Raw genomic sequence first — 21,424 nt, 5'->3', positions numbered from 1 at the left:
GGTTGCAGACTCGGCTCAGATCCTGCGTTGCTGTGGCTCTGGCGTAGGCCAGTGGCTATGGCTCTGATTCGACCCCTAGCCTGGGAACCTCCATATGCCGCAGGAGTGGCCCAAGAAATGGCAAAAAGACAAAAAAACAAAAAACAAAAAAACGGCCAGTTATTTTCAAATGATGTCAAATCTTGCCCCTCACTGTTCTCAGGAGCACACGATGGTTGTCCCTTTCACTCAGAGAAAAGCCAACTTATTCCCAAAGACCTGGCAGGTCGTACACCCTCTGGCCCCTGGCTAATGCTGTAACTCCAGCTCTGGCTCCTTCTCCTCTCACCCAATCCATGGCAGCCACGATCACAGCCTACCTCTTACCAGGGTTACTTGAGTTCTCCGGGCAGGCTAATACTTAGGGTCTAAAGGCTCACCAATCCCTCTTCCTCCAGACAGCCACACAGGGAACTCCTTCACCTTCAAGTGTTTGCTCCGGGTCACCTGTGGAAGGTGTGACCACCTTCCCCAATCAATTGTAACCCATCCCTCCCTTGTTTTGCTGCACTTTCCGATGGCACTCATCACCTAACACACCGTGTAACTGCCTCATTGTGCTGCTTATTAGCGATACTCGCTGCTTAGAAGGTCAGCTCCATGAGGGCAACAACTTCTTTGTTTACTAATAAAAGCCCAGGGGCCTCATGATAGTGTCTGACACATACTAGGCATCTGATAAGTATTTGCTGAATAACTGAAGTTGAAAAGGTCCTAAGTTACTAGTTATCACACTGGACCCAGGTAACCTGTGTATGTCTAGGGACTCCCATTTGGAGAAGGAAATCTGAGAATCTAGAATGTGATGACCCAGACGTCTATTCCCTGAGTATGTCACTGTACCACAGCCAAAGCAGACCTCAGATGGTCAAACATACCTGTCCAGTTCCAGTGCAGGAGTGTCTCGCCTTCGAATGTGGTTCTGAATTGACAGGAGAGCTTCTGGGGAAAACTGGGCAGGGTTGCTCTCCATGTATTTCAAAACATAGTCATCGGAATCGAGGATGACAAACCGGTGGCCAAACACTGGGGAGAGGAGAAAAACGCTTCACTTGGTTATGTTTTTTTGTTTGTTTTTATGTTTTTTTAGGGCCACACCCACAGCACATGGAGGTCCCCAGGCCAAGGGTCCAATCGGAGCTGTAGCCGCCAGCCTGCGCCACAGCCACAGCAACAAGGGATCCGAGCCAAGTCTTCGACCTACACCACAGCTCACCGCAACGCCGGATCCTCAACCCATTGAGCGAGGCCAGGGATGGAACCTGCAACCTCATGGGTCCTAGTCGGATTCGTTTTCTGCTGTGCCACGGGAACTCCCAGACTGGTGAACTTTCAATAGCTCTCTAAGCTAATACACAGTAGTTTGCTCAGTGTTTAGGAAGCTCACTTACAGCCAACAGAAGACCCCCACTTACAGTTTAACTGATGAAGGAGGAGATTAAGACACTGTGCCACATGTACGAGAATATTAGCTTTATCTCAACTAGACTGCAGACTAACTACCTCCTACAAGGGTTAACTGAGTTAAATCCCAAATAAGAACCCATTCATTTGGCTTAAAGCTTAAACTGTGCTGAGACCTACCTTCAATCACGGCACCAATGAAGAAGTCACTGGGGCCATAGTAGATGGGGTTTTCCATGGAGGAGTCGGGCTTGACAACTTTAGTTCTGCCGAGGTACTTGCCCCCAATGATCCCCGAATTTCGAACAGGAGGCTCAAAGATACTGATCATGTCAGTGGCTAGAAAATAAGATAAGACAAACCGGCGGCCCTTGTCTTCCGGGATGGGGGATTCCTGGGAAGGTGAAGAAAGGAGGACGTGATGAAGGTCCATGATCTATCCAGATGCCCCAGACTGAATACTTACAGTGACCAGGGGACAGTATAAACCTGACATGGGAAGTATAATATCGATGAACAGTACAGGGGGGTGGGGGGTCAGGAAAGAACACCTCATCTAAGGGAGGCTGCCCCAACTCTCCTCCAGCTGACTGTTGCCTTGTGGGAATGGAGCCACAATGTTGCTAGACCTTCTTATTTTTCATGAGAAGACAGAAATGTGCATTATTATAGAAACCCCCTGATTTTAAAATGTTGACTTCAACTCTTTAAAAGCACAAAGCAGGCCAAACAAAACACAACATGTGGGGAAGTCTCCTTGTGGCACAGCAGGTTGAGGACTCGGCATTGTTGCAGCTGTGGCGCAGGTGGGGAACTTTCACAGGCCTCGGGTGCAGCCAAAAAAAGAAAAACAAAACACCCATATGGGCTCCACTCTGCCCACAGGTTGCCAGCTTGAGGCCTCTTGGCTGACATTATGTTCAACTTCATGGATGCGGAAGTGATTATGCAAAGTTTAATTCTTTAAACAAATCCATTTCTTATACATAATTTTGAAAAGAAAATGTAAGAAGGGAGGAAGGAGAAATACAATATCATAGAGTTGAAAGTGATTCTGAGAAACTACTTTATAGATAAGACTTTTCCCAAATCAAATCACTGAGAGTGATCCCATAACCCTCAAGAAACAAATTCCAGACTGAACAAGCCTAAATACAGACATGCTTATTCTTGACTAAAATCCTCTCACATCACAACTTCAACATATATCTTCTCATTCAGACCATGGAATTATTTGTGTCATAATTTCTTATTTATCAGAGTCTTGGGTTTCCTCTGAAATAATTTCCCCATTCCATTCCCCATCTAAGCGCCTCCAAACTTTTTTCATAAATAAAAAAAATTTTTTTTACAACAGCATAGTTAATAAAAATCAAAGCACATCCCTCCTCTGCTCTCAAATCTCTAGCTGATCCCCATCACACTTGAAAAAAAACACAAGTTCCGAGCAGGGCTACAGGCCCAGGAGTACAAGGGGGTAGGGGGGACAGTGGCAATGGCTTGGCCTGGCAGGAAGAAGCATATTAAAATTTAAAAAAAATTATTTTTACCATTTTTATTATTTAAGCTTACTAGACCTACAGAAAGCCTGCATAATTAATAGAGAATTCTCATAAGCCCCTCACCAAGCTTCCTCAACATTAACATCTCACATCAGAGTACAACCAGAGTACAATCATCAAACCCAGGAACGCAAGGATGGTACAGTGCTTTAAATCAACTGCCGTCCTTATTCCGACTTCACTTACTTCCCACTTATTGTTCTTCTTCCATTTCCGGACCCTATATAGGATCCCATGTTGTGTTGTTACTTCTCTGAAAACTCATCCAGTCTGAGACAGTTCCTCATCCTGCCCTTGTCTTTCACGACCCTGACATAAGTATTGGTCAGTTGTTTTGCTGACTGTCCCTTATGCACCTCACTTTTGCGTCTTTGGCAAAAATACTACAGGAAAAAACATCATGTTCTTCTCAGTGCATATCTAGGAGTTCATGATCTCAATTCATCTTTTTTTTTTTTTTTTTCTTTTTAGGGCCACACCCCAGGCATATGGAGGTTCCCAGGCCAAGGGTCAAATTGGAGCTTCAGCTGCTGGCCTACACCACAACCACGCCAGATCCAAGCCATGTCTGGAACCTAAACCCCAGCTCATGGCAATGCCGGATCCTTAACTCACTGAGCGAGGCCAGGGATCGAACACACATCCTCATGGATCCTTGTTGTGATCGTTAGCCACCTGAGCCACAAAGGGAACTCCTCAATACATCTTTTTTTATTGGTGACATTGACCATGACCACTTGGTTAAGGTTAAGGAGATGCCTGAGCAAGGGGTTCTTGCCTGTAAAGTTACCATCTTTCCCTTTGCAGTTAATAAATATCTTGAGGGAGATACTTTGAAACTACGAAAATCTTTTCTCCAAAAGTTCTCCCACTGATTACAGCATCCCTTGATGGGTCTTTTCAGCATATTGCTGTGGTATGTGCTTAAGGTAATTTTTTACTGCTCTCTTCTCTTCCACATTTATTCACTGAAATTCTACTGTGTGGAGGAACTGTCTCTTTGGGGTTGAGGATTATGTGACGTTGTTTAGAATTACAGGCTCATGATGACAATGAGGAGCAGAGAGACTTTAGCATGTTTTATTTGTAAATTCTCTACTGGCTTGTTACTTAACAGCCTCTGTGACCTGCACCCTGGGTGATGGCTCTCACCACCCACCCCTCCGGCCTTGTGCCACTGGCTAGAAAGCCCTGAGCTGGCCCCTGACCTCATCTCCAGTTCTGGTCCCTACCCTCCATTCACTGCACTCCACCTTCCTGCAGTACAGCCCCCAAGGGTATTCGCTCGCGTCTCTCTGCTCCACTGTGCCCTCCTCAGAGAGGCCCTCCCTGACCTTCCAATACAAAGGAGCTCCCTCCATGGCACTGTCTCCTGCTTTTACCTTTTACACCACGTGCTACCACCTGTCCTTTTAGGCTATAGCTGCTTTCTGGTTACAACATCCTCAATTATGAGGACATGAGGGCAGAGGTTGGTGTCTTATTTTCCACTATACCCTCAATGCTCAGAACTATGCCAAGCCCAGAGTAGCTATAAGGTTCACTGAATGTGTTTTGTACATTACAAAGTACATATAAAAAATATCAGGGGCTATAAAATAAATGCCCTCATAATAAATCATAAACAGAGGCTGTCATTTTTTCTTAACAAACCCCATAAATCTTCAGTCCGCCCACACTTTCTATTTTGGTGTGAGGTGAAGTCAAATATTCTTTTTCCCCATATGGAAAGCTAATTGTTCTGCTATCATTCATTGAAAAGACTTTCCTTTCTCAACCCTACTGCAGTACAATATTTTCCATGTATCTTAAGTGGGGGCAAAGGTGTCTGCTTCAGGGCTATTCTATTGATCTAATTATCTATTTTGCCTCAATATTGTTCTAATTCCTTCATATGACTCCTTAGTGTTCTACCAATGCTGTCCTTTAAGGGTGTCTTGGATATTCTTGATGCTCTGCATCTCTGCATAAATTACAGAATCAATTTGTCAAGCTCTGAAAAACAAGTTTGGGATTTTGACAGTAATTGATTTAAAACCATAGATCAATTTGGGCCAAATGTCTTTATAATATTGAGTTTTGTTTTGTTTTGTTTTTGGTCTTTTGGCCTTTTCTACGGCTGCTCTCTCGGCATATGGAGGTTCCCAGGCTAGGGGTCAACTCGGAGCTTTAACCGCTGGCCTACACCACAGCTTACAGCAACACCGGATCCTTAACCCACTGAGCAAGTTCAGGGATCGAACCAGCAACCTCATGGTTCCTAGTTGGATTTGTTAACCACTGAGCCATGACGGGAACTCCTGAATTTTTTTAACCAGTGACCATGGGGTGTTTATTCATTATTTTAGGTCTACTTTTCATTTCTCTCAATAATGCTTTCAGTATTATGCACCTGTTGTTTGACATATTCCTAGGAATTAAGCATTTTTGATTCTATGGTAAATGGCATTTTTCTTATTTTGTTCTCTGTATTTATGACTTATTTGTTCACTTGTTCTTTAGATTCCACATCTAAGTGAAATTACATGTTATTTGATTTTTCTCTAACTTGTTTCACTTGGTACAATATCCTCTAGGTCCATCCATGTTGTCAAAAACGGCAAGATTTTGGGAGTCCCCGTTGTGGCACAGCAGAAAAAAATCTGACGAGTATCCAAGAGGATGTGGGTTTGATCCGTGGCTTTGCTCAGCAGGTTAGGGATCTGGCATTGCCATGAGCTATGGTGTAGGTCACAGATGCGGCTCAGATCCCGTGTTACTGTGGCTGTGGCATAGGCCAGCAGCAGCAGTTTTGATTTGACCCCTAGTCTGGGAACTTCCATATGCCGCAGGTGCAATCCTAAAAAGAAAGGGGGGAGGGCACAAGATTTCATTCTTTTTTTTTATGGCTGAGTAATATTTCATTGTATATACATACCACATCTTCTTTATCCATTAATCTGCTGATGGGTGCTTAGGTTGCTTCTGTATCTGGGCTCTTGTAAATGATGCTGTAATGAACACATGAGTGCATATATCTTTTTGAATCAGTGTTTTCTTTTTCTTTTCCATCCCAGAAGTGGAGTTGCGGGTTGCATGGTAATTCCATTTTTAATTTTTTAAGGAATCTCGATAGTGCTTTCTTCAGTGGCTACACCAATTTACTTTCCCACCATTAGTGCATGAGGTTTCCCTTTCCTCCACATCCTCACCAAAACTTGTTCTTTATTGTCTCTTGATAATAGCCATTCTGACAGCTGTGATGTGATATCTCATTCTGGTTTTGTTTCTCTGGTGATTAGTGATGTTGAGCATCTCTTTATGTGCCTGTGGACAATCTGTATGCCTTTTTTTGGAAAAATGTCTATTCCGGTTCTCTAACCATTTTTTGATTGGGTTGTTTGTGGCTTTTTTGAAGCTGAATTGTAGGAGTTCTTTGTATACTTTGAATATTAACCCCTTGTAAGATACACTGTTTGCAGATACATTTTTCCATTTAGTAGGCAGCCCTTTTGTTTTGTTGACAGTTTCCTCTGTTGTCCACAATCTTTTGTTTGATGTGTTTCTATTCGTTTATTTTTGCTGTTGTTTCCCTTGCCTGAGGAGACAGGTCCAGAAAAACACCAAAAAAAGAGAAATACTGCTAAGACCAATGTCAAAAAAAAAAAAAAAGTGTACGGCCAAGTTTCAGGTTTTTACATTTGTCTTTAATTCATTTTGAGTTTTTTTTATGTTGTGAGAAAGTAGTCCAGTCTGATTCTTCTGCATGTAGCTGTTCAGTTTTCTAAACACCACTTACTGAAGAAGCTGTCTTCTCCCTGTTGAATATTCTTGCTTGTTTGTCATAGATTAACTGCTCATATTAAGTGTGGGTTCATTTCTGGGCTCTCTATTCCACTCCATTGATCTGTGGGTCTGTTTTTATGCTAGCATCCTACTGTTTTTTTTCCAACTTCCTTCCTTGTGGCGACTCCTCCTGTTACCTTGAGGGTTCTGATAACTATCTCTTTGTAGTAAAAATACCTGTGATCCTTTTTTCTCTACTGCCTCTCCCACATATAAGATAGAAATATTAGGAGTTCCCGTCATGGCGCAGTGGTTAACGAATCCAACTAGGAACCATGAGGTTGCGGGTTCGGTCCCTGCCCTTGCTCAGTGGGTTAACGATCTGGCGTTGCCATGAGCTGTGGTGTAGGCTGCAGACGCGGCTCGGATTCCGAGTTGCTGTGGCTCTGGCGTAGGCCGGCAGCTGTAGCTCCGATTCGACCCCTAGCCTGGGAACCTCCATATGCCGCAGGAGCGGCCCAAGAAATAGCAAAAAAAAAAAAAAAGAATGCTGACTTGAAAGTCAGAAAGTTGAGTTCTAGCACTGCTTCCGCCTAAGGACTAAGACATGGGACACAGCAATTAGCCTCTCTGATTCTTACATTTTGAAGCAGGAGTATAATATTATACTGGTTCAAGGATAGTGTATGTGTAAATAAATTCATTTACCCATTCAGTCAACATTTACTGAGTACCCAGAGTCTAGAGAGACATGACTCCTGCCCTAAATGAGTTCATGGTTACCACGTCATAATTCAAAAAACCTCTTGAACTTCAACAGTAACTCAAAGAACTTAGCAACAATGCAAAACCTTCATTAATTGGAATGTGTATGGCAGGCAGCGCTCTAGTTGGCCTAGAGTTTGCTAAAACTCCCTTTTTTCAAGCTTTCATCAACATTTTAAAAATTTATTAGTCAACTGTGCTCTCATTTAAATTTTTACTTTTTCAAATACATGTACAAGTTTCAAGAGTCACCTGAGCCACACCTCCCCCTCCCAATTCCTACTCCCAGAGTAACTTAATTCAACTTCTGCTATTTATACCTATATTTCAAATAAAATACTTACATTCCTGTTTGTGGATTTTTCTATTTTTAAAGACATGATCCTTTGAATTCTTATCAGTAATTTGCTTCAGGTAATTCAGCCAGTGAATGGACCATTTAGGATTTGAACTTATGTCTGTTTCCAAACCCATGCTCTCAGCCACTACCCATACCACCTCTCAAAGTTAACATCTAGGAGTTCCTGTTGTGGCTCAGGGAAAACGAACCCGACTAGGAACCATGAGGTTTTGGGTTTGATCCCTGGCCTCGCTCAGTGGGTTAAGGATCCGGCGTTGCCTCGAACAGTGGTGTAGGTCACAGACACGGCTCGGATCTGGCGTTGCTGTGGCTGTGGTGTTGGCCGGCAGCTGTAGCTCTGATTAAACCCCTAGCCTGGGGACCTCCATATGCTGTGGATGCGGCCCTAAAAAATAGAAATAAACAAGGTTAACATCTATTAATTTGGTATGATTCCATTTATCATATTTAATAAGTAAAAATGCATCAAGCTTAGATATCACTAATGGTAAAAATTAGTAAGACATGGCCCCAACCCTCAAGGAAATCACAGTTCACTGGAAAGACACACAGAAAGACACATAATTTGTATGTTAAGTTGGGCTCTTATAATTGCTTAATAAAAAAGGCCAAAAATTCAGACAAAATTTGAGGGATAGAAAGGAGAGATTCATGATTTAGAAAGGATCTTGGGAGCAGACAGGACTTGAGCTAGGCCTTGTCCCGGAGGCACCATACTTGATCCTACCCAACCTGCCTGAAGGCTGGAGCCAACGGGTGTTTAAGGAAATGCTTAACTCTGGCAGCGGTTACTCTACAGCTTACAGACAAGATGGACAACTGTGCATGGTACTGAGATATAGCAGGATCTTAGGATAGAAAAACTGTCCTCACCAGTGCAGCCAAATAACGAAGCACCTTGTTGTCATTCATCAGCATTTTAATGACATCTTTTTTGGGAGCTTTTGGAATGAGAGCCAAGCAATTCTGAGCAGAGTCTTCGATGAGTCCATAACCATTATAGGGAGGCAATTCCTGAAGAAACACAGGAAGCAAGAAATAAAGCAGATGCTACTTGTGTTAAAAGTTACATAAAAGGTAACTAAGTTTCTTTTAAAAATCTAGAAAACATGTATTTAAAAGCAATTTCTATATATACAAGTATAATTAGAAAAAATAACATCACAATCTTTTATAGGATTGTTCCTAGAAGTAACTGATAATGCTACAAAGGAACACTCAGTGCTATACTGACACCATTACTGGTGTCCACTGACCCCATACTGCCAATCAGAGCCTGGCCCTGCTCTAGGCCCCAGTCCCAGCCCACGTGAAGCCCATGGGTCTGTCTGTGACTTGTTTGTTTTGGGGTGTGAGCCCCAGCCTGGCAGATCTGGGAACTACTTTCTCAAGTCCATCCAAAGTATGCGTGTGTGCATGCACACGTTTTGTGTGTGTGTGTGTGTGTGCGTGTGCGTGCACATGAACTCAGGTGCACTGGATTTGGGGGTGGGGTAGGGGTGTCAGGACCTGGTTCCTTTTATAGCCATATTTCTAATATTTTTACCTTTTGATTTCTGCCTCAGAGTAGAGAAATGATAGCCGTATTTTACCAAGAACTCATATTTTTCAGGCCCCCCTCTGCCCACACAGGACTCCCCTTTCCTAGTGAAGGAGCAAATGCAAGGAGCTAAATTCCAGATGTAAACGGTATCAGGTGCAAGGTTAGTGTCGAAGTATAGGAGGGGCTTGTATTTTTCATTTAGCGTCCATGAAGGGCTGAAAGCATCACTACAGGTGGCTAACATTGGTTTGTCTGAAACCTGAAGTGGTTCAGAGGCTGTTTTCCTCTCTCACTGATGCTAAGCAGACTCTTCCTCTGCCTCCCTTTTGCGACGCTTTCTCAGCAAGCCAGCTTGTACTGTGCTCTCGCTTGTAGATACCATCCCCAAATCTTTCAATATATTGCATTCAGGGATTTTAACAAATTAGTCCATATGTTCACTCGTCTATCTGTTCCCTCAACCAGAGGGACTCTGCCATGTTCACCCAGGGTGGCGAGTTTAGAACACAGATTCCTTCTCCACTTCCTGGGCTGTAGTTAATGGGATCCTCATAGCTGGAATGAGACTGTGGATCCAGCAGATGGACAATGATCTAACTTACTCCAAATGCAAAACCACAACTGGATGACCATGTAAACTGCCAGGGGCAGAGGGACTTTGGGTGAGACCCACAGGCTGGGCTCTGCGTTACTCAGGGGGCAGGCAGAAATGTACAGCAGTGAAACCTCATCTCAGTGCACACAGAGAGGAGCCTGGCTGCGGAGTGGCAGTGGAGGTTAAGGGGTTTTGAAATAGGGAGGGAAGCCTCTGAGACGCGTCCTCTCAAATTCCTTTTGTGTTTCAACAGGGTTCTACAGGCTTGCCTGAATCACATCTCATTTCCCCTGCCCTTCAGAGGAGTTTTTTTAATTGGTTCAACTATTAACAGTACATGAAATGCCTATCTCATTACACCAGAGCAAACACTGGATATTGTGAGTTTTTTGGTTTTTTTTAATCAAATAGATCCCAAGTCTCATTACTTTCATTTCATTTCTTAGAGTATCAGTTGAGGGTCTCTCCCCATGTTTATTAGCCATTTGTATTTCCTCTTTGATGAACCTGCTCTGTTTCACTGGCTTTGTCCGTGTTTTACTGCGTATTCAACAGCCTCTGAACCACTTCAGGTTCCTTAAACTTCTACAACAGAAGATGAACCCTCTTCCTACCCTCAGAACTACTGCCGCGTTACCTGTTTCACAGGAGGCGGCTCCTTCTTGCTCACGTCAATGCGTGGTAGATCGGAGATGCCAAACTTCTCTTTGTAATACTGCCGAGTAAATGGATCACAGTCATAAATGAAGAAGGTTCTCCCCAGCATAGTGAGTGGCTTTCCGACGATGAAGTCCTTGGCGGTGTACCATTCCAGAACCTCCTGATCAGAGATTTCCAGCACACACTGAGGGAAGTTCTCTAATACAAGACAGCAGGGAGAGGGGAAAGGACAGGGAGTGAGGATAGGGAGGAAGACTGACACACAAGGGCTAGTCATTCCTGAGAACCAGGGGGAGGGCCGGCTTCCGCGCTGGCCAAGGGGCCCAGGCTCCTCACACTCCCAGCAGAACACAAGGCAGCGAGTTTCCATCTGTGGATGGGACATGGAAGGAACAGGTGGTCTTTGAAAATCCTCTCTCCCATATTTGGCCTGGACTAAACCCTATAGGTCACTAGTCTTAGCAGAATTAGTGTTTAGGAGGAACCACTACAATAGGAAATAACAAATGTCCTTCTATAAAGACAGAGGACTGGATCTAAGGTGGGGAATCCCAGTCATTTAGTTCCACCTCCCTCCCACTTATCCATTCATCTAACAAAGTATTAGTGACCACATGTAACATATTCCACGTACACTGCTGAACACAAGATTTTTAACAATTAACAACATGGATAAAATTCCTGCCTTGATGGAGAAAACATTCACTTCAGGGCAATAGACACTTTACATACAAATAATGGTTTTATTTCAATTGTGATCACTGCCATTAGTGCAGTCTGATCCAGTCCTGTGGCTGGAGGCAGGAGGCAGGCAGGGTGTGATGCTTACGGTAATCTCTTCATCTGGGGAACCAACAGATCTTCAATGGTAGAATCAACCTTGCATTTCTGAAATAATTGAATTTGTGACACTGTTTTAAGAGAACTAGGGGTTGATGTTTAAGATGGCTTCCCTGCAGCTTGGCCTGCATGGAAACTGTAAGATCGTCAATCAATTCTGTTAAAGGGCCTCACTTTACCGCTGGAACCACAAAGCTTGACCAGAACTCTGATCACCAGGGGTGTGAGAGGGAGGGTGGTGTTCTCCTAACTGGGAAATGCTAAAATGGGAAAATAAGGAAGGAGGCTAAGACTCTGCTACAGCAGACAGAAAAATTCCGCCCTTCAGCCCTCGATTTGCCAAAGGAAGGGCTGGCATTTTCCCAATCATGAATCTCAAAGGCCCTATAGCTCCTTCTCCCAGAGTCTAGTGCCCAACCCTTCAAGATCCCTTTGAGTTACTCTAGGAAGTGATGGCCAGTGGGGGACATGGCCTGTGACTCCATTACATTTTTAAGTATGTCTCTACTTTCATTTTTAACACATATGTGCCTTTTCTCCTTTAATAAATCTTGTCAATGGTTTGTCATTCTATTAGTCCTTTCAAAGAAACAACTTTCACTTGATAAGTCTTCTGTTACTTTTGTTCTCAATTTCACTATCTTCAGGCTCTTAGTTTATTATTTTCTCCCTTTAAATTTTAGATTTATTCTGTCATTTTTTTTTCTAACTTTTTAAGAAGAATGCACAGCTTTTTGTTAAGTCTTATTTCTTAAATAAGCATTTAAGGCTATAACTCTTTCTCCAAGTAACATCTAAAAATGTATTTAAAAGCTTTGAGGGAATTTTTGCTATCTTTCGGTTCTAAGTATTTTCTGATAGCATTTTTTTTTTAACTCATGGATTATTTTTAAATGGGTTTATCAGTTTCCACATACATGATTTTTTAAGTTATATTTCCAAAACTGAATTATAACTTAATTGTATTAAAAATGATAAAAATATTAAGATGCCCAGTCTTTAACCAATTTTTATGAGGGTTCTACTTGTGCTTGAGAAAAATAATACACATCCTTTACAGGTGCACATGGAACTACCTCTAGGATAGATCCCATGCCAGGCCCCAAAACAACTCTCAAAATTTAAGAAGACTGAAAGCACATCACAGATCTTTTCCAACCACAACACTGTAAGACTAGAAACCAGCTACAAGAGAAAATTTGTTAGGAAACCCAAATGTGTGGAGGCTAAACAATATGGTACTAAGCAACCAATGGGTCACTGAAGAAATCAGAGAGGAAATAAAAAATATCTAGAGGCAAATGAAACCAGAAATACAATGATCTGAAATGCCATGGGACGCAGCAAAAACAGTTTTAAGAGGGAAGGATACAGCAAAAAAAGTCTACCTCAGGAAACAATTTTCAATCTAACCTTTACATCTAAAAGAAGTAGAAAAAGAACACCAAACCAATTAGTAGAAGGAAAGAAATAATAAAGATCAGAAGGGAAATAAATGATATAGAGACCTAAAAAATAGAAATGATCAATGAAACTAAGAGCTGGTTCTTGGGAAAAATAAACAGAATCAATAAACCTTTAGCCAGGTTCATCAAGTAAAAAAGAGAGAGAATCCAAATAAATAAAAAATGAGAGAGAAGCTACAACCAATAGCACAGAAATACAAAGGATCATAAAACATTACTACAACCAATTACACACCAGTAAAATGGATGACCTAGAGAAATCAACAAATTTCTAAAAACACATAACCTTCCAAGAATGAATCAGGAGGATACAGAATATATGAACAGAACAATTATCAATAATGAAATTGATTCAGTAATCAAAACATTCCCAACAAACAAAAGTCCAAGATTAGAACACTTCACAGGTAAATTCTACTAAATATTTAAAGAGGAGTTAACCTACCCTTCTAAACTATTACAAAGCATTGAAGAGGAAGGAATGCTTCCAAACTCATTCTTTGAGGGTGGCATCACCTTGATACAAAAACAGGACAAAGACATCACAAAAAAGAAAATTGCAGGCCAATACCCATGATGAACACAGATGCAAAACCCCCAAAAATATTAGCAAACTAGGGAGTTCCTGTTGTGGCTCCACGGTGACAAACCCAACTAGTATCCATGAGGATGCAGGTTCAATCCCTCGCCTCACTCAGTGGGTTAAAAGATTTGGCATTGCTGTGCCCTGTGGTGTAGGCCAGCAGCTGCAGATCTGATTTGACCCCTAGCCTGGGAACTTCCATATACCACAGGTGCGGCCCTGGGAAAAAAATTAGCAAACTGCATTCAACAATATGTTAAAAGCAGCATACACAATGATCAAGTGTGATTTATCCCAGAAATGTGAGGATGGTTCAAAAGCCACCAATCAATCAATGTCATATACCACATTAACAAATTGAGAAATAAAAAAAATATGATCATTTCAATGGATTCAGAAAAATCTTTTGACAGAATTCAACATCCATGTATGACAGATACTACAAAGTGGGTATAGAGGGAACATACTTCAACTTAAATAAAGGCCATATATGCAAATCCCACATCTAACTTCATACTAAATGGTGAAAAGCATTCCCTCTAAGATTAGGAACAAGACAGGGATACCCACTCTCTCCAATTTTATTCACCATAGTATTGGAAGTCCTGGCCACAGCAATTAGACAAGAAAAAGAAATAAGAAGAATTCAAATTGGACATGAAGTAAAATTGTTACTGATAAGATACTATACATAGAAAAACCTAACAAGGGCACCAAAAAAACTTAGAATAAATGAATTCAGTAAAGTTATAAGATACAAAATATACAGAAATCTGTTGCATTTTTATACACTAACAAAGAACTATCAGAAAAAGAAATTAAGACAACTCCATTTACAACTGCATCAAAAGGATACTTAGAAATAAATCTAACCAAGGAGGTAAAAGACCTTTACTCAGAAAATTATAAGACACTGATGAGAGAAATTGGAGATGGGACAAAAAAAAAAAAAAAAAAAAACCCGCAAAAAAAAAAGGAAAGATATACCATGTTCATGTTTTGGAATTACCCAAAGCAATCTGCAGATTCAATGCAATCCCTATCAAAATGACAATGTTCTCATAACTAGAACAAATAATTATAAAATTTGTATGGAAACACAAAAGACTCCAAATAGCCAAAACCATCTTGAGGAAGAAGAATAAAAGTGGAATATATCACTAATTTCAAACAAAACTACAAAAAACAGTATTCCATAAAATTGGAATACATCACGAATTTCAAACAAAACTACAAAAAATAGTATGGCATAGATAAATGTGTGTCTACACTGAGAGCCCAGAAAGAAAGAAAAAAAACAAAAAAACAAAAAACACAGAGAGCCCAGAAATAAACCCACACTCACATGGTCAATTAATCAATGACAAAGGAGGCAAGAACATACAACAGGGGAAAGAGAGCCTCTTCAATAAGTTGTGTTTGGGGAACTTCTGTCGTGGCTCAGTGGAAATGAATCTGACTAGTATCCTTGAGGACGCAGATTTGATCCCTGGCCTTGCTCAGTGGGTCAAGGACCCAGCGTTGCTGTAAGCTGTGGTGCAGGAGGCAGACATGGCTCAGATCTGGCATTGCTGTGGCTATGGCATAGGCCGATGGCTACAGCTCCAATCTGACCGGTAGCTTGGGAACTTGCATATGCTGTGAGTACAAATAATGGTAATAATAATAACTGGTGTTTGGAAAACTAGAAAGTTACATGCAAAAGAACCAAGCTAGACAAGTTTCTCATACCATACATAAAGTCAAATAGAATAAAAACTTACATTACCATTAAAAACTTAAAAAAAAAATTCCTACTAGAATACATTGGCAGTACATTCTTTGATATTAAGTCTTACCAATTTTTTTTGGACATGTCTCCTCAGGCAAGGGAAACAAAAGTGAAAATAAACCAACGGAACACATCTAACTAGAAAGCTTTTGCAGAGAAGGAAATTATCAATAAAACAAAAAGGCAGCCTACTGAATGGGAAAAGGCATTTGCAAACAATATATCTGATAGGGTGTTAATATCCAAAATACAGAAAGAACTCATAAAAGCCAATATCAAAAAAGAAAACCACTCAATTAAAAAAATGGGCTGAGGACCCGAATAGGTGTTTTTCCAAAGACGACATATAGATAGCCAACAGACATATGAAAAGATGCTGAACATCACTAATCATCAGAGAAATGCAAATAAAAACCACAATGAGATATCACATCACACTTGTCAGAATGGCTAGTATCAAAGTGAAAACAAATAACACGAGCTAGTAAGGATGTGGAAGAACAGGAACTGTCGTGCACTGTTGACAGGAATGTAAAGAGGTGCAGCCGCTAGAGAAAACAGTATGGAGAGTCCTCAAAAAATTAAAAGCAGAACTATCATCTGATCCAGCAATTCCACTCCTGGGTGTTTTTTGAAGAAAACAAAAATATGAAGTCAAAAAGATATATACACCCTATGTTCACTGCGGCATTATTTACATTAGCCAAGAAATGGAAGCAACCAAGTGTCCATAATAGATGATAGAAGTGGATATGGGAGTTCCTGTTGTGGCACAGCAGAAACGAATCTGACTAGGAACCATGAGGCCAAAGGTTCGATCCCTGGCCTTGCTCAGTGGGTTAAGGATCTGGCGTTGCTGTGAGCTGTGGTGTAGGTCGCCAATGCAATTCAGATCTGGTGTGGTTGTGGTGTAGGCTGGCAGCTGTAGCTCCAATTAGACCCCTAGCCTGGGAACCTCCATATGCCATGGGTGCCGCCCTAAAAAGACAGAAAAAGACAAAAAAGGGAAGTGGATATGATGGATGGATAATGAATTAGTGCTATGTCACAAACACACACACACACAGTATTACTCAGGTATAAAAAAGAATGAAATCTTGCACTTTCAACAACATGGATGGACTTGGAGGGCATTACGCTAAGTAAACTAAGACAGAGAAAGACAAATACTACATGATTTCCTTAAATGTTGATTGTAAGAAGCAAAACAAGCAGTTCCCGTTGTGGCTCAGCAGTAACGAACCTGACCAGTATCCATGAGGATACGGGTTGGATCCCTGGCCCCACTCAGTGGGTTAAGGATCTGGTGTTGCCATGAGCTATGGTGCAGGTTGCAGATGTGGCTCAGATTCAGTGCTGCTGTGGTATAGGCCGACAGCTGCAGCTCAGATTCAAACCCTAGCCTGGGAACTTCCATATGCTGTGGGTACAACCAAAAAAGCAAAAAATAAATAAATAAATAAAAAGGAATAAACATAACAAAACAGGAACAGACTCACAGATACAGAGAAAAAGCTGGTGGTTGCAAGACGGCACAGGGTGGGAGGATTAGTGAAGTTGATGAAGGAGATTAAGAAGCACAAACTTTCAGTTGTAAAATATGTCACAGGGATATAATGTATAGTATAGGGAACATATTGTAATAACTTTGTATGGTGACAAATGGTAACAAGACTTATCACGGTGGTCATTTTGGAATGTATAAAAACATCAAGTCACTATGTTGAACACCTGAAAGTAATACAGTATTGTAAGTCAACTCTGTTTCAATAAAAATAAATAATAGTCCATAAAAACACCTCAACATTTTTCAAAACATTTTTTTTTCTTTTTAGGGCTGCTCCTGTGGCATATGGAAGTTCCCAGGCTAGGGGTCGAAGCTCAGCTGCAGCTGCCAGCCTATGCCACAGCCACTGCAATGCCAGATCCAAGCTGCATCCACCACCTACATCATAGCTTGTGGCAAGGCCTGATCTCTAACCCACTAGTCAGGTTCTTAACCCAATGAGCCACAACATAAACTCCACATTTTTAAAAATAATATCACAGCTTCTATACCATTATTGTGTGTGTTTGTATCTGTATAATATTTTTGGCTGCCCCACGACACATGGAGTTCCCAGGCCATCGATCACATCTGAGCTGCAGTTGAGACTTATGCCACAGCTGTGGCAACACTGTGCCAGGCCAGGAATTGAACCTGCATTCCAGGGCTCCAGAGACACCAATTCCATTGTGCCACAGCAGGAATGTCTCATTTTTGTATATATTTTACTTTGATATTTTTAATCCCCTCAAATTTAACATTGTTCCCCAAGTTTGTCAAATGCTTAGATTTACCTCACTTTGCTATTTTATCACTTCCTGTATCTCAGATCTTCTGGAATCATTTTCTTTCTATGAGAATTATACATAAGACTTTTCCGAGTAAGGGCTCGCTGTCAGTAAAATGTTTTGTTTGCCTAGAAAGGTATTTCACCCTCTTCTTGAAAGACAGTTTCTGGAGTTCCTGCTGTGGTGCAGTGGGTTCAGAATCTGACAGCAGTGGCTCAGGTCGCAGCTGTGCCTTGGATTCAGTCCCTGGCTTGGAAACTTTCATATGCTGTGGGTGTGGCCATTAAAAAAAAAATCTATTCTTTTCTCAGCACTCTGAAGATATGGTTTCTCTGCCTTCTTGTTCCTAGTGAAAAGTCAGCTGTCATTCTGCATTGGGTAACTTTGTTCTTTGGAGCTGATTTTATCTTTTAAAATTTAATGTTCTAAAGTTTGACTATGACATCCAGGCACGGACTTATACTTTTCCAACTTTAGTGAGGTATAATTGACAGTGATAAGCTGCACATGAAGTGCACAATTTTGACGTTTTTGTGGATGTTCATATTTTCCCTGGAAAAGGCAAGATTAAGTATGAAAGCCACTGCAAAGGATAATTAACAGACTTTCAGAACCTAGTGCCCTGGGTTTTACTGCTGAGCCAAAGGCTTTTGGTGGGCCAAATACTGGTTATCACATACTGGTAACCTGTAATTCTCGACAACAAAGATAGATCTTTCAGAAATCCTTGAATTTTAAATTCATCTGTCATGAAAATAAAGTTTTTATTCATCTACTTAAAAGAAGGCCAAAGCAGAGAGAATTTTTGAAAGATATTCCCATAATGCCCTGTTACTGTCCAACACAAACTCTCTGCCATCCCTTCCACACCCCCAGGCCATGCTTGCTCATAATCCCTAACCCTGCCTTTGTTCGTCTCTCAACAGTCCTCTCTTCCTTTGTTCTCTGCCTTCCAAATCCAAGTCCTCTCCCAGTTCTCCTGCAAAGGCTTCTTGAGTCTTTCTAGATCACAACTCTTCTTCTAAGTTCTGTCTACATGACATAACCAGTTCCACAATCAGATAATCTGGGGCACTTGTGTTACTGTTTAAGAGCTTTTTTTGTCTTTTTAGGGCTGCCCCCACCCGAAGCATGTACCGTTCACAGGCTAGAGGTCGAATCTGAGCTGCAGCTGCTGGCCTACACCACAGCCACAGCAATGCCAAATCCCAGCCGCACCTGCAACCTACACCACAGCCACAGCAATGCCAAACCTTTAACTGACCAAGTGAGGCCAGGGATCGAAGCCACGTTCTCATGGATACTAGTCGGGTTCGTTACCACTGAGCCACTAACAGAAACTCCAAGATCTTTGAGTATTTATATGATACGTCTCCCAGCTGCTAGAAGGGACTGAAGGACAGGGATTCTAGGTCTCAGAGCTACATTCTCATCTTATCCTCCACAGCACGTGGTACATGACACAGTTCCCACAGCAGGTATTTACCTCTGGTTTAACTGAATTCAGTAACAATTTTTTATGGGATAAAGGCCTCTGGGAGTCAATTAGATGCTTTAACACCATGGCTCCAATTAAAGGAATTACTTAGCTGATGGGAGGTTAGCCTTTTCTGTCCTGCTACTGCATGATGAAGGATGTTTCAAAAAAAGATATGTGCCCTCCCTTTTCAAAGGACCCTACATATGTCACCAGGCTGCCTCCCCATCTACCTCTGATAAAAATATTGTTAAAGTCTGGGAAGTTACAGAAGAGGATGATTACATAATGCAAAGTTTAAACATGGGCCACATTGATAAGGCAGAGACAAACAAGGAACCTTAGAGTCCAAGGGATTCAGTGATACTTTTTCCACACTGCCCTGAATGTATTTCCATTCTTCCTCTTACTCATAACCCTAATGCTTATTAGCTCCAGATGGCAGGGGTGCCAGGCTCATTTAAGCATGCTGGAGGGCCAAAATTAGTACATTTGTCCCAGGGTAATAGAACTCTTAGAGGGGTCTATGGCAGCCAAGAACAAGGCAGGCAGCAGCCTGACTGAATTGAACTTGGGCCGGGATCCAGGCATAGCTATTTGAGAATGTAAGCTGTGTCAGCAATTATTCTCATTTCTCAAAAAAAAAAAAAAAAAAAGCTGTTTTAAGGCTAATGTTGTTAATTTTAAAATCACGACAAACTTTGGAGCTCCTGCTGTGGTACAACGGGTTGAGGATCTGGTGTTGCCACAGCTACAGCTCAAATTTGATCCCTGGCCTGGGAACTTTCATATAGTGCAGATACAGCCCTCCCCCCCAAATAATAAATGTTTAAAAATGACAATTTTTTCCCCCCAATCTCATTCATCTCTGCCTCAACACACAACCATTCTCATGTGCAGTTTTTTGATTATATGTGTGCTATGACTGTTTTGTGATTTTACTTCATGGAAATGATATTGCATTACACATCTCATTTTCTTTTTTCTACATGGCGCTATGTATTTAAGATGCATCCTTTTGCCTTCTTGTACATTTTGTTTATTGCTTCTAACTACTACATATTTATCAAGACATACCTTTCCCACATTTTGATTATCCCTTCTCCCAGTGATGGAAATTGCCAACTCCTTGCCCCCAAACGACTCTGCATGTTTTAAAAAATGCTGTGCAGGGAGTTCCTTTGTGTACAGCAGGTTAAGGATCCAGTGTTGTCACTGCAGTGGCTTGGGTTGCTACTGTGATCCCTACCCCCAGAACTTCCATATGCTGTGAGTGCAGCAAAAGAAAAAAAAAGAGAAAAAAATAAAAAAATTAAAAAAATAAAAACACTGTGCAGGCCAAGCAATTCATGTGGGTAGGGTGAGTCCAGCCTTCAGACTGCCAATTTATTTATAACCTCTAAGACAAACCTCTTGCTTGATACCTGGAATTTTTTATCTCCTAGTTCCAAAAAATGAGTAAAAAGAAAAAACAAAACGATACAAGTATTTACGGTTCTGTCAGCCATCTAAGCATTGCACATTACATGTGACCAAGATGACACTTTTATAAGAGAAAATTCTTCAACTATTAAGTCAATAACTAAAGCAAGTCTATTTATTCTAGAGAAATATTGATGGATAACATGTTTTAGCTGCATTTGGTTTGCATCCTCACACTCCAGTCCACTAAGTTATTTTATACCAGCAAAGAAAGATGAGGAGTTGATACAATGGGGCTCTACCTCCGTGAGTCACAGACATGCATTTTCCCATCTGACGTTATCCCACAGACAAACTTCCTGATGAAGAAATGGTTGCAGTGAGCAGCAGTCAGGAGAGCACATAAGGAAATGGTAAGCTATACCTTTGAATGAAAACAATTTGGTTTAAAATGCATTAAAGGGAGTTCCCATTGTGGGGCAGCAGAAATGAATCTGACTAGTGTCCATGAGGATGCGGGTTTGATCCCTGGCCTCATCCCCTGGGCTGGGGATCCGACGTTGCTGTGAGCTATGGTGTAGGTTGAGGACGCAGCTCAGATCTTGAGCTTAGGCTGGCAGTGGTAGCTCTGATTCGACCCCTAGCCTGGGAACTTCCATATGTCAAGGGTGCAGCTCTTCAAAGCAAATAAATAAATAAATAAACAAACAAAAATAAAAAAGATAAAATGCATTAAAAATATGGAGCTCTCGCTGTGGCACAATGGGATCAGCTGCATCTTGGGAGCACTAGAGTGAAGGTTCAACCCTGACCCAGCACTGTGGGTTAAGGATCTGG

General features: G+C 41.5%; 1 protein-coding gene across 2 annotated transcripts in view; it reads right to left on the bottom strand.

Annotated features, from left to right (window-relative positions):
- The window catches only part of EFHC1 (EF-hand domain containing 1), a 75,347-nt gene that overhangs the window by 17,767 nt on the left and 36,156 nt on the right, over nucleotides 1–21,424 (bottom strand). For both annotated transcript variants that reach the window (XM_001928760.6, XM_013978451.2), the window contains 4 exons: nucleotides 10,672–10,892; nucleotides 8,770–8,910; nucleotides 1,624–1,837; nucleotides 918–1,065 (listed from right to left, as the gene is read on the bottom strand). In XM_001928760.6, the coding sequence (XP_001928795.3) occupies nucleotides 918–1,065; nucleotides 1,624–1,837; nucleotides 8,770–8,910; nucleotides 10,672–10,892 (724 nt within the window). The remainder of the gene's footprint in view (nucleotides 1–917; nucleotides 1,066–1,623; nucleotides 1,838–8,769; nucleotides 8,911–10,671; nucleotides 10,893–21,424) is intronic.

Source organism: Sus scrofa, chromosome 7 (assembly GCF_000003025.6).
Source record: "Sus scrofa isolate TJ Tabasco breed Duroc chromosome 7, Sscrofa11.1, whole genome shotgun sequence".
NCBI classification, from domain to species: domain Eukaryota; kingdom Metazoa; phylum Chordata; class Mammalia; order Artiodactyla; family Suidae; genus Sus; species Sus scrofa.
Note: the sequence above shows the minus strand (reverse complement) of the source record. Positions and strands in the feature narration are given on the sequence as shown.